General features: G+C 37.8%; 1 protein-coding gene and 1 long non-coding RNA gene across 2 annotated transcripts in view; both read left to right on the top strand.

Annotated features, from left to right (window-relative positions):
* LOC309481028 overlaps positions 1-13,508 on the top strand; it is a 192,335-nt gene that overhangs the window by 10,474 nt on the left and 168,353 nt on the right. The window lies entirely within an intron of this gene.
* Positions 10,710-13,508, top strand: part of LOC309480230 (uncharacterized protein) — a gene marked incomplete at its 5' end in the record, with an annotated part of 33,531 nt that continues 30,732 nt past the window's right edge. The window contains one exon of the mRNA XM_082144640.1: positions 10,710-11,063. Within this exon, the coding sequence (XP_082000766.1) occupies positions 10,710-11,063 (354 nt within the window). The remainder of the gene's footprint in view (positions 11,064-13,508) is intronic.

Below are 13,508 nucleotides of genomic sequence, written 5' to 3' on the forward strand. Positions count from 1 at the left end.
GACGCTCATCCAGGATGAAGGCAGGAGACCATGTGGAAACGAAGTGTCCGTCTCATTCCCAGTCAATAAGTGGAAGAGCGTGAGCTGCAATCCGGCTTGTGATCAACTGACAATAACTGACAGAAAGCTGTGATTATGTTGGACTGTGATGTTTCAGTCCTCGGGTTATTCTGTTTGGAAGAATAAAGGAAATGTTTTTGTTAAATTGATGTTTAATGAAACTGGAAAAATGAGGCTAAAAATACAAAGAAATGACAAATAAAAACTTAAAAAAGAATATGCACGTGTGGATGGATTATTCGTATAGTTCTAAACATGCACTTGTGTTACTCAACTCAAATATAGAGATCAGAACCAAATGTGGTATATTTTCACATTTGAATACAACACATTTTCACTGCTTACTGACTAAAACAATAAAAAAATAAAAAAATAAAAAAAAGAATCTGCATGTACAAGAGGCTGTTTTTGTCTTGGGACCGAGATGGGTGAAAGAGAATGAAATCCATCTGGGATATTAACTTGGGGCCATTATGGAACCCGCGGACAATCCCATATAGAGCCCATTTGAAGTCTATAACCAATGTGTTTTTTTCAGGCCATTTCAAAATGCTTGCTGGGTTAAAGCTGGGACCGAGATGGGTCTTGTGCATGTTGTCCACTTGAGTCCCACCTAGTGGCAGGTGCAATCCTGTATGAAGTCCATCTGGGCAATTAACTTGGGGCCATTATGGAACCCATGGACAATTCTATATGGGGCCCATTTTTCATTTCATACCCATATGGGCCCCACATAATGTTGGCTGGGATTAATTGTTAGTTGAATATTTTATAACACCCCCTTAACAACCACAATATTAGAGAAACATGAAAAGGCCTACTACCCTGAATACACTGTAAACAGACCCTGCAATCATATTCAATATGAAAAAGTATCAAAACATTGTTCCTTTCATAGCATCGTTCTCCACAGAGGAAAATCCGTTATTCGACACTCGATTTAGCAAACACTGACAGGCATGTGATTGGCTAAAGACAAAAAAAGAAGGAAAACTTGACAAACTTGTTGCATTTAAGCACGTAGTCTAAACTTTAGTGTGTCTTTTGTTGCAATTAATTATTTCAGTGAGATACATATAGAACATAATTTGCCTATATTTTCCAGAGGATTGAATCATTCAGTTGAGCAGTTTGCATTGATGATCCTTATTGATGATGTCATGTGACAGACTGGATGGTAGAATGAAGCATCTTGTGTGATTTTAAGCATGACTAGTCCATGAACTGCAGGCTTGAGTCAGAAAAAGACTGATAGATGACTTATTCATAGCTGCATAATTATATAAAAACATAATATTACAATAATTACATATTATGTGCTGCACTGTGGCTTTTAGATGAGACTCAGATATATAAGATTATGTAAAAGGTTTATTAGAACAAATTATCATTATTTTGGTTTGTTTAAAGTATATATTTCTAATTTATGTTATAAAATAAAAGAAGACTATGGTACGGCAAGGACGTACTGTAACACTCAAATGCTTAAAAATTCTCATTCATTTATAATGAAATTGAATGTTAGTCTAAATAACAACGAATGGCATTGTGTTATTCTCTCATTACTTCTCATTCAACCCCATCATTACTTAATTAACACAATTTGCTTATGTAATAATGTGAAGATTGCACTGGTGCTGTATTTAAGTTAAATAAGTGAGACTCATCCTAAACACTAAACTGTCCCTCTCACTATTCAGCTCTGAGCTGTGGATGAGGTGGAGATGAAGAGCTGAATATATACCGGGCTGCAGAGGACCGAAACATCAGAGCGAGAGAAGACAGACAAGAGTCTTTCAACACAATCAAGAAAAACGACTGAAAACGTGAGTTTTTAACTCAGATTCTGGTGCTTTCAGAAAACGGGCATGCAGATTTCAGAGAATGACCTTGTAGATGTTGGGGAGAAGCATTTCTCATCCATTTATTTGAATTTCTAAAAAAACTACTAAAAACATTTGCTGTCGCTGTTAGACATTTTGAACTGTGTCTGACAGACAATTGAATTTTTCTGAAACTTTATGACTATAAGTGCATGAATATTTAATAAGGTAAACTCTAGGAAACATGCTTCATCCAATGACAAGGGTTATCTGTTTTTGAATAGCTACTAAAAGACAGTTTTGTCTTGCCATTTATTCTCTCCCAATCTCTTTCTCTCACACTCTTTTTATTTGTTTATTGCAGCTCACACTATGTCTTGTGAAAAGTCAATCATCAAGTGTTACCCGGTCGGACGCTTTGCAGTCACTACGCTGGACGATTGCAAGAAAGCGCCATGCTCTGTGCCGGTTTGCAAAAACCCTTGCAGTTGTCCTTACAATCTCGTCCTATCATGCTGTGAATGTGGTTGTAAGAGCAACAGCAAGAAAGTGGCATGCTGTGTTAAACCTTGCACTAAATTCTGCAACTGTGTCCCATCATGCTGTGATTATGGTTTTAAGGACGACTGCAAGAAAGTGGCATGCAACAATCCTTGCAGTAACCCCTGCAACTACATCCCACCATGCTTTGACTATGATTATAAGCAAGTTGCCTTCAAGAATATTAAAGATGACTGCAACACTGAAAAAATATTTTCATTCATCCAATAAAAATTTTTTAGGGTAATGGTTCACATCTATATTTTATAACTTGAGCCAATGAAAAATAAATAACTTGCCCTTACCAATATTTTCTATGTCTATGAAAACTATTTTATAAAACTTGGCACAAAGCATATTTTTCTTGTTGAAAAAAATCAATTAATTTAAATTCTATTTTTGATCTAAACAAAAATATATAGATTTAATCAAAACAAAAATTCTCATTTAATAAATATGTATTAGAAATTATTTGTTTTCTCCAATTAAATAGATATTGATTTAATAATACAATTATTTCTAATTTTTAAAAATACAAGTTAATAGAAATTATTTATTTTAAACAAACAAAAAGATATGGATTCAATAAAACATATTTCCCATTAAGGAACATTAATTAATCTTGTCCAAAATCAAATAAAAAAGACACATAATTTTCATTAAATCGATATTTATTAAATTATTATATACATTACTTCCACACATCCACAATTTCGTGTCAGATTTTCAACTTTTTCAACATTTGCGACAGACCCTCAAGTATGATTCCAATGTTTGTGGGTATACAGCTTGAGCATCTCTGGTGACAAAGATTTCCATGGTTTCTTCTGAAAAGTGTTTTCAGCCTCTTCCTTCTCCAACACCTGGAAAAGAATTTAGGAAGGAGAAAATAAAAAGAAAAAAAGAATAAGGAATCAATACAGCTTGGGTTTCCCCCCAAATTAGTTTACATAATACTAATACTTCTAACTAATTATAAAATTTACTCCAATTTGTTGTTGACATATAAATATAAGTTGCACAAACTTTCCAGCACATGGGACTCTGACTTTAGCTGAAAGTAATTGTTTCTATATTTAAAATTAGCCTTCAGACTGTTATCAGAGTCAGACATATATCTGAACATAGTCTGATGGCTAATTTTGAAGTGGACAGCCATATCTAGCATTCTCACATCTCTAAAGTAATCTTTCCTTACCAGGAAATCTTTGATGAGGTCCTCCACTGTTTCTCCCATAAGGATGAGATATTTCAGTGCTCTTTGTATCGGTGTCAGAGTATCCTGCATCAAGATAGTACAAATTTGGCATGAGGGTACATTATGGTCAACAAACTTTAGCACAATATACGTTATCAGTTGATATAATAATTATTATAATATATGATTCAATAGTGTGTCAATCCTATTACTAACGCCACGAAAAAATGTCTGCCCCCCCCCAGTGTCCTCTGGTGGCTGGTAGCTGCTACTACACTTTTTTGAAAACCAACCGACATCAACCGATTGGCGCCAATGCAGCAATACTTCTATGCATACAATCCATAATTAAATGACCATTGTGAGTGTCGACAGTCATACGTGTTAGATAACGTTACCATTAATCACAAGTGAACGTCAGTCCTTTTACATGTAAGTTAACTTCAGCTCCTTAATTGTTGATCAGGTTTCTATGGTTTTAACCAGAGAACGTCGTTCTTATGACGCTGCATCGAGATAACGTTATGTTCAATGATTAAACGTTCACGTTAATTACCATAGTAAAATCAAAATAAGCCAGGGGTAAACGTATATGTTCCCTTTTGTAATCGGTCAGGAATTGATTAACGTCGACACATTAACGTTAACTTGCCAAGTGTAAACTAAGCTAGCTAACAAATTTTTAAACTAACGTAAGTTACATAACGATATCTAACAGATAAATTCGGCAGAGCAACATGTCTTGTACAGGCTTCTAAATATACAGCAGCACATTTAAATGGTTGTTTGTTTCACTTACTTCAGTTTATCCGCGATGAAATCTGATTCTCTCTGGAGCAGCAAAGTGATCCACGGCACGTAGAAGAGCGGTTACAGCGGTCTGCTGACGTGGTCGTTGTCGTCGAGAAGATTTGTGTTTAATGCCCATGCGCAATCCTGTGTGTAACCTTGAAATTGTACATTCGTCGAAACAAATATTTCTTATTTGAGCTCTTAATGAAAAATATTTATATTTAACTATGTTTTGAACGAAAAAAATATTATTTGAAAAATAAAACAAATAATGGTAAACTGAATTGAAAGACAAATTATTAATTGGATGAAGTACTGCTTGAAAACCTTTTTACAGTGAATGACGTGCCACCATGTGGAAGAAAGGTGATCGGGCGTTTTCAAGTTATCCATTCAGGAGATTCAAAAGAGGCTTTCTGCAAGCCGGTTTGTGAGCGCAACACTCTGATGTCATGCCATGATCAAGACGTCAAGAATGTTAGCAGTGACTGCAAAGGCATTCAGTCATGTGGAAACAAGATGATTGGGCGCTTTTCAGTCATCAAACTGGATTCAGAAGGGCCGTGCTGCAAGCCGACTCATGCCAGTGCAATCGACAACATGATGTGATTACTGTGTGTTGGATTGTGATGACTGCTGTCCTTAGTTTACAGTCAAAAATGTTGTAGAAAGTTGTTTTGCTTGATTATTTTCTCTAACACTGCTAAAAGAACAAAGAAATAAATGGAAAATAAAGATGTTAAAATAAAAACATGTTAATGCTTTATTTCTCTAAATTTTTATCATTTCTGCACCACAGCCCCAAAAAATAAAAAATTGTTGCTGTTTGGATTTAAATAGGCAAATGCTTAAAGTCCCCCAGTAGTCAATCACTTTATCCTTTAAAGGTGCTCTAAGTGATGTCACGCGTTTTTTAGGCCAAAACATTTTTTGTCACATCCAGCAAACATCTCCTCACTATCCACTAGCTGCCTGTCCCCTGAACACACTGTAAAAAAAACGCGGTCTCTGTAGACACCACAGGCTCCACAAACGGCAACAAAAACAAACTGGGCTCACCCGCACCACGAAACACAACAAACAGTGCTCCAGCCAATCACCGACAAGAAGTATTTGAGGGGTGTGGTTTGGGGGTTAGTGCGCGTGCACATGAAGGGGGTGTGTGGAGGAGAGAGAAGCATGAAGAGGGAAGTTTGAATTATGGCCGACACACGAATAAAGAGACGACGTTCCGATGAACAAATTGCAAAGAAGAGAAATAACAAGGATAAGGGACAAGGATAAGGAACGCGTGAACTGTGAAAGAATGGTTGTGAGGATCATGAAGAATCATTTTCACACATGAACTGACGTCTCTGAGTCCAGAGCTTAAATTCATTGAAAGTCTTTGGGATGTGCTGGAGGAGACTTTACAGAGTGCTGGACTCTTGCATTTACAAAACAAGATCTTGACCAGAAATTGATGCACAGCTTGATGGAAATAAATGTTGTGATGTTATTTCCATTAAGAGGTGCATACATTTTTGGTCAAGAGCTTGTTTAAAGTGAATTTTCCACGTATTTGGCCATATATTACATTATATACAAAAAAATAAATAAATGTTTTTCTGTACATGCTAACAGTGGCATAGCAAATTTGAGATGTTTGTAATTATATTATTGATATACTGTAGGCAAACACCTTCTTCGCCCATGGAGAAGAGCAGACCTATACCTTCAAGAGTGGACCAAATCAAACCGTGATTGACTATATAACTGTGAGAAGAGAAAACCTGAGCACTATCAAAAACTGCAAAGTGATCCCCGGGGAGCCAATAGCACCACAACACCTACTGTTAGTCATGGACATGTGTGTACAGCAGAGGAAAAGGAAAAGAAGGAAAAGAAGGAAAAGAAGGAAAAGAACAAAAAAACGAACTGGTGGAAACTAACGACAGAGAAGGGCGGCAAACTGGCAGCGAAGTTATCAGAGATGTTAGAGGAGAAGATGAATGATGGCGATTTGAGATGAGAAGACACGTATCCCAAGGTAATGGAAATGGCAAAGGAGGTACTTGGAGAGAGCCGAGGAGGGCAGTATCTGGAGAAAAAGTCATGGTGGTGGAACGAAGAGGTACAAGTAGCGGTGAAGAACAAAAAGGAAGCATTCAAGCTGTGGAAAAGAACTATATGGGTATAACAACCTGAACAAGATATCAAAATTAGAAGTATCTAAGGCAAAAGACAAAGCATATGAACAACTTTATAGAGATATCGAAGAGAACGGGCCAAAGAGACTAGACAGAGGAGGGCAAAGGATATCGATCGGCTAAACTTCGTTAAGGACAACGAGGGAAAGATCATGTGCGAAGATGTCAAGATCAAGGAGAGGTGGAGAGAGTACTTCAACACCCTACTAAATACAAAGAACAACAGAAATGAACTGCCACAGACAGATCCTGTCCAAGGACCGATTGAGAACATCACAGACGCAGAGGTTAGCTTACAACTAGAAAAGATGGCAGCTAACAAGGCACGAGGTCCAGATGAACTACCGATAGAGCTAGTAAAAATGATGAAAGGAACAGGGATTAAATGGATGACATCTTGTCTGAGGGAATTTGGAAAGGCATCTGAAGGAAAAGTAAGATCACACCCATATACAAGGAGAAAGGAGACCCCCTCAGCTGTGGAAACTACAGAGGAATTAAGCTCCTCAGCCACTCTCTCAAGCTATGGGAGAGAGTGATAGAAGCGAGAATAAGACGTATGGTCCAGATCAGCGACAACCAATACGGATTTCAGAAAGGAAAATCGACCACCGAGCCCATGTTCTGCCTGAGGATGTTACAGGAGAAACATAGAGAATTTAACAAGGAGCTACACATGGTGTTCATAGACCTGGAAAAAGCATACGACACTATACCAAGAGACCTGATTTGGCACTGCCTCAGGTTAAGACAGGTCCCAGAGATATACACTGATATCATCAAAGATATGTACATGGACTGCACGACTCAGGTTATTACCAATGTTGGAGAGACAGAGGAGATGGAGATTGAAGTTGGAGTACACCAAGGTTCAGTACTCATCCCACTACTATTCATGATACTCATGGATGTGATCACGGAAGATATACGAGAGAAGACACCGTGGGCAATGCTGTTTGCGGATGACGTTGTTATAAGTGATGAGGATAGAGAGGAATTAGAGAGGAGATTGGAAAAACTAGAAGGAGCTGGACTAAAGCTAAGCAGAAGCAAGACTGAACACCTGCCACCTACTGGAAGAGAAGAGAGTATAAGATTGAGAGAGTATGACAGCACAGAGCACGCAAATCTCCCCCAAAAAACAGCCTTCAAATATCTGGGAACCACCATCCACCAAGATGGAGGCTGCGGGAAAGAGGTAGAGTTGTGAATAAGTAAAGCATGGAATAGAGGGAGGGAGCTGACAGGAGTTCTGTGCAATAAGAAAATACCAACAAAGTTAAAAACACTCATCTATAGGACAGCTATAAGACCGATCCTATTGTACGGAAGTGAGACATGGCCCATAACAGAAAACCTGGCAGACAAGATAGGATCCTGTGAGATGAGGATGCTGAGGTACTGTCTTTAAATAAGCCTAGAGGAACACCAAACTAATGAAGAGATAAGGAAGCAAGCACAAGTAATGCCGATACAAGATTTGATGAGGAAAAGAAGGCTACAGTGGTTTGGACAAGTGTGCCGGAGAGATGAAGAGGCGGACATAAGGAGAGCCGTAGAGATGCAAGTAGGAGGAAAGAGAAAGAGGGGAAGGCCGAAGCACCGCTGGAAAGACACCATCAAGACAGACATGGAGTGGTGTGGAAGAAAACTCAAGACTACAATGGAGGCGTTTCAGGGAGTTCAGAAACACTGACACTGATATAGAGAATAACTCCTGCTCGAGGGACTTTATAACTTTGCAGAGCTTTTTCATGCTCAAACAACATTACACACTGAAGAAAGATGAACGTAAAAAAACATGAAAGGAAATACTCTTTAAGTAGCATTACAGAAATAAACCATACACACATTTTCTTCGTAAAATGTTTATTTTTCATTTGATATTTCTTTATAATTCTAAACTTTTGCAATACATTTCTGCTTCATTATTCTTGACAGAAGAACCCGAGGACTGAAACATCACAGTCCAACATAATCACAGCTTTCTGTCAGTTATTGTCAGTTGATCACAAGCTGGATTGCAGCTCACGCTCTTCCACTTATTGACTGGGAATGAGACGGACACTTCATTTCCACATGGTCTCCTGCCTTCATCCTGGATGAGGGTCTGGACTCCATGATCATGGCATGACGTCAGGTCTCTGCAGGGGTTGTGCTGACAAACTGGCTTGAAGCAGCCGTACACCTGCTGTCCACACACTCCACTGCACTTCCAGTCATCCTGGAGGACCACAGCCTTACGACCACAGCTCGTCTCACAGCTGCAAGAGTTCCTGCCAACAGCAGCGCAGCTCTTCACTTCACTGCAGTCGGCCTGGAGTTTAACGGCTGGGAAACGGCCCACCTGGCAACAGTTGTTGATGTCTGACTGATCACAAGACATAGTGTGAGCTGAAACCATTGAGAGGAGAGATTGATCAATAGCAAGAAAACACACAATCAGCTTTTTGAACGGCATGATTATCTTAAGTTTAATATTTACATGTGTTGAGTCTTTTTTCCTGATTGTATTTGAATAATGACCTGTGTCTGTGTTTTCAGTCTCACTGGAAGAAACTCACTGTTGTTTTTCTCTCACAAGCGACCCGGTATATATATCCACATCTTCATGTCCACCCCATCCACAGCTCAGAGCTGAAGAATTCAATGTTTCATGAAAGGGCGGGTTAAGTGTTTAGAATTAAATATAATTTATTTAAACTTAAATACAGTATTAGTGCATTTTTACAGTGCTACATATGAGAAAAAGATTGTTTCACTAGCCATATTAAGATAAGTGTATTTAGCATTGCATAAATTAAAGTGTGATTCATTTCAGTGATAATGGAAAAGGTTTAACAAGAAGTAAAAATATACCTCAGTTGACCTTACAAAATTAATCAGACTAATTCACCAACTAATATCTTGATTTGATGTCTCTAAGGCCCTGTTTACAGCTGGTATTAAGATGTGTTTTAGTCGATCGGATCACAAGTAGACGAGGGAGACACAAACCCGTTTACACCTGGTGTTTTAATCCGTCTCTTTTGTCCACTTTCAAACACTTCTGTCCTGATTTCTTCAAGAGGAGGGTCTATGGGCGGGTAAATGTTTGGGCTTTTCCAGATCTTTCGATCTGATGGACAAAATAATCTCAAGCTATTTACATACTGTATGAACACGACCGACGACAGGAAACTTTTCCTGTTAGAAATCAGGAAAGGTGAGAGAACATTGTGCTTGGTACATTTTTCATCTTCAAACCAAACTTGAATCTTCAGTCGACAAAGTTTAAATCCCGTTTGGCTAGCGCACTTCTCATAATGTTCACGCATTAGATCAACATGCGGAGAGTAATCGGTATTTTGTGGCTGTTTGAACACATTCGACCACATGAGCGTTTACACTACAAAAGCAATCCAGTGGAATGAGTCTTTCATCTACCTCTGGAAGTGGTCGAAAGTGGACAAGCTCAAAATGTTTTAGACCCCGTTTACACCTGTATTTAGCGTCGTCCACTAGTGATCCAATCGACCAAAACACATCTTAATTCAAAGTGTAAATGGGGACCTTATGAATTGTGTGAATCCAACATAACAGAATGACTACATTCTATCCTCATATTCATATATAAGAGGGGTTTTTTTTCTACATAGTGCATGTAGTATGAAAACATAATTTGAGAATAAATGTTCCTGCCGAACTTTTTTTACTATTGCGTAACATGGAGATTCCACACGTGCTGTTTATTAAATATGTAACGCTGTAAAGATTGCACTAATGCTGTACTTAAAATTAATTAAGTGAGACTCATCATAAACACTAAACTCTCCCTCCCAATGCATGAGACGGAGAAATTCTTCACACTCTTCGGCTCTGAGCTGTGGACGGGGTGGAGATGAAGATGTGGATATATATACCGGGTCGCTTGTGAGAGAAAAACAACAGTGAGTTTCTTCCAGTGAGACTGAAAACACAGACACAGGTCATTATTCAAAAACAATCAGGAAAAAAGACTCAACACATGTAAGTATTAAACTTAAGATAATCATGCCATTCAAAAAGCTGATTGTGTGTTTTCTTGCTATTCATCAATCTCTCCTCTCAATGGTTTCAGCTCACACTATGTCTTGTGATCAGTCAGACATCAACAACTGTTGCCAGGTGGGCCGTTTCCCAGCCGTTAAACTCCAGGCCGACTGCAGTGAAGTGAAGAGCTGCGCTGCTGTTGGCAGGAACTCTTGCAGCTGTAAGACGAGCTGTGGTCGTAAGGCTGTGGTCCTCCAGGATGACTGGAAGTGCAGTGGAGTGTGTGGACAGCAGGTGTACGGCTGCTTCAAGCCAGTTTGTCAGCACAACCCCTGCAGAGACCTGACGTCATGCCATGATCATGGAGTCCAGACGCTCATCCAGGATGAAGGCAGGAGACCATGTGGAAATGAAGTGTCCGTCTCATTCCCAGTCAATAAGTGGAAGAGCGTGAGCTGCAATCCGGCTTGTGATCAACTGACAATAACTGACAGAAAGCTGTGATTATGTTGGACTGTGATGTTTCAGTCCTCGGGTTCTTCTGTTTGGAAGAATAAAGGAAATGTTACTGTTAAATTGACGTTGAATGAAACTGGAAAAATGTGGCTAAAAATACAAAGAAATGAAAAATAAAAACTTTAAAAACAATATGCACGTGTGGATGGATTATTCTTATAGTTCTAAACATCCACTTGTGTTACTGAACTCAAATATAGAGATCAGAACAGAATGTGGTATATTTTCACATTTGAATACAACACATTTTAATATAATAAAAAGCTCACTGACTAAAAAAATAAAAATAAAAAAAAATAAAAAAAGATTCTGTTTGTCTTGGGACCGAGATGGATGAAAAGGAATGAAATCCATCTGGGATATTAACATGGGGCCATTATGGAACCCGCGGACAATCCCATAGAGCCCATTTGAAGTCTATAACCAATGTGTTTTTTTCAGCCCATTTCAAAATGCTGGCTGGGTTAAAGCTGGGTCTTTTGCATGTTGTCCACTTGTGTCCCACCTAGTGGCAGGTGCAATCCTGTATGAAGTCCATCTGGGATATTAACATGGGGCCATTATGGAACCCGCGGACAATTCTATATGGGGCCCATTTTTCAGCCCATTTCATACCCATATGGGCTCCACATACAATGTTGGCTGGGATTAATTGTGTTAGTTGAATATTTTATAACACCCCCTTAACAACCACAATATTAGAGAAACATTAATAGGCCTACTACCCTGAATACACTGTAAACAGACCCTGCAATCATATTCAATATGAAAAAGTATCAAAACATTGTTCCTTTCACATAGCATCGTTCTCCACAGAAGAAAACTTGTTATTTGACACTCGATTTAGCGAACAGCGACAGGCATGTGATCAGCTAAAGTCAAAAAAGAAGGAACACTTGACCAATCCCCCCCGTTTCTTTTTTTTAATCAAATTAAAAAAAGATACATCCTAAATTGCAATACTATATACTATTGTACTGTAAAATTTGAAAATATAGAGTATTTAATAATCATGAAATAATAATATATTATATGATAATACAATATGTTATAAAAAAGTATTAATATAATTTGTATTATTATTATTATTATTATTTACAGTGTTAATAATTATTATTAACATTATTTTGTATCTTATTTTATATTGTTTTTCAGAACATGCAACACGTCAGACTATTATATTTATATATTACAGTACATCACAACCACTGCCATTTGATGAACGCACTAAGCCATATCACATTCTGTCCACCATGCATTGTTAAAATTCATAAGAAAATTATTTTTTGACGCTTTGAACCCTGACTAGCATGCTAATAGTGTCCCGGATGGCCCAGTGCACGAAATAGATGTATTACAAAACGTAACATACACACACACACACAACCATTTTTTATATAAAATGTGAAAATTTAAATTTGTTGCATTTAAGCACGTAGTCCAAACTTTGGTGTGCCATTTGTTGCAATTAATTGTTTCAGTGAGATACTATAAAACATAATTTGCCTATTTTCCAGAGGATTGAATCATTCAGTTGAGCAGTTTGCATTGATGATCCTTATTGATGATGTCATGTGACTGACTGGATGGTAGAATGAAGCATCTTGTGTGATTTTAAGCATGACTAGTCCATGAACTGCAGGCTTGAGTCAGTAAAGACTAATAGATTACTTATTCATAGCTGCATAATTATATAAAAACATAATATTACAATAATTACACTATTGTGTTCTGCACTGTGGATTTTAGATGAGACTACAAATATATACGATTATGTAAAAGGTTTATTAGAACAAATTATCATTATTTTGGTTTGTTTAAAGTATATTTTTCTAATTTATGTTATAAAATAATAGAAGACTATGGTATGGCAAGGACGCACAGTAACAGACAAATGCTTAGAAATTATCATTCATTTATAATTAAATTAAATTTTAGTCTAGATAACAACGAATGGCATTGTGTTATTCTCTCATTACTTCTCATTCAACCCCATCATTACTTAATTAACACAATTTGCTTATGTAATATTGTGAAGATTGCACTGGTGCTGTATTTAAGTTAAATAAGTGAGACTCATCCTAAACACTAAACTGTCCCTCTCACTATTCAGCTCTGAGCTGTGGATGAGGTGGAGATGAAGAGCTGAATATATACCGGGCTGCAGAGGACAGAAACATCAGAGCGAGAGACAGACAAGAGTCTTTCAACACAATCAAGAAAAACGACTGAAAACTTGAGTTTTTAACTCAGATTCTGGTGCTTTCAGAAAACGGGCATGCAGATTTCAGAGAATGACCTTGTAGATGTTGGGGAGAAGCATTTCTCATTCATTTATCTGAATTTCTAAAAAACTACTAAAAACATTTGCTGTCGCTG

This window comes from Leuciscus leuciscus (genome assembly GCF_965113295.1).
Source record: "Leuciscus leuciscus genome assembly, chromosome: 18".
In the NCBI taxonomy this organism is placed as follows: domain Eukaryota; kingdom Metazoa; phylum Chordata; class Actinopteri; order Cypriniformes; family Leuciscidae; genus Leuciscus; species Leuciscus leuciscus.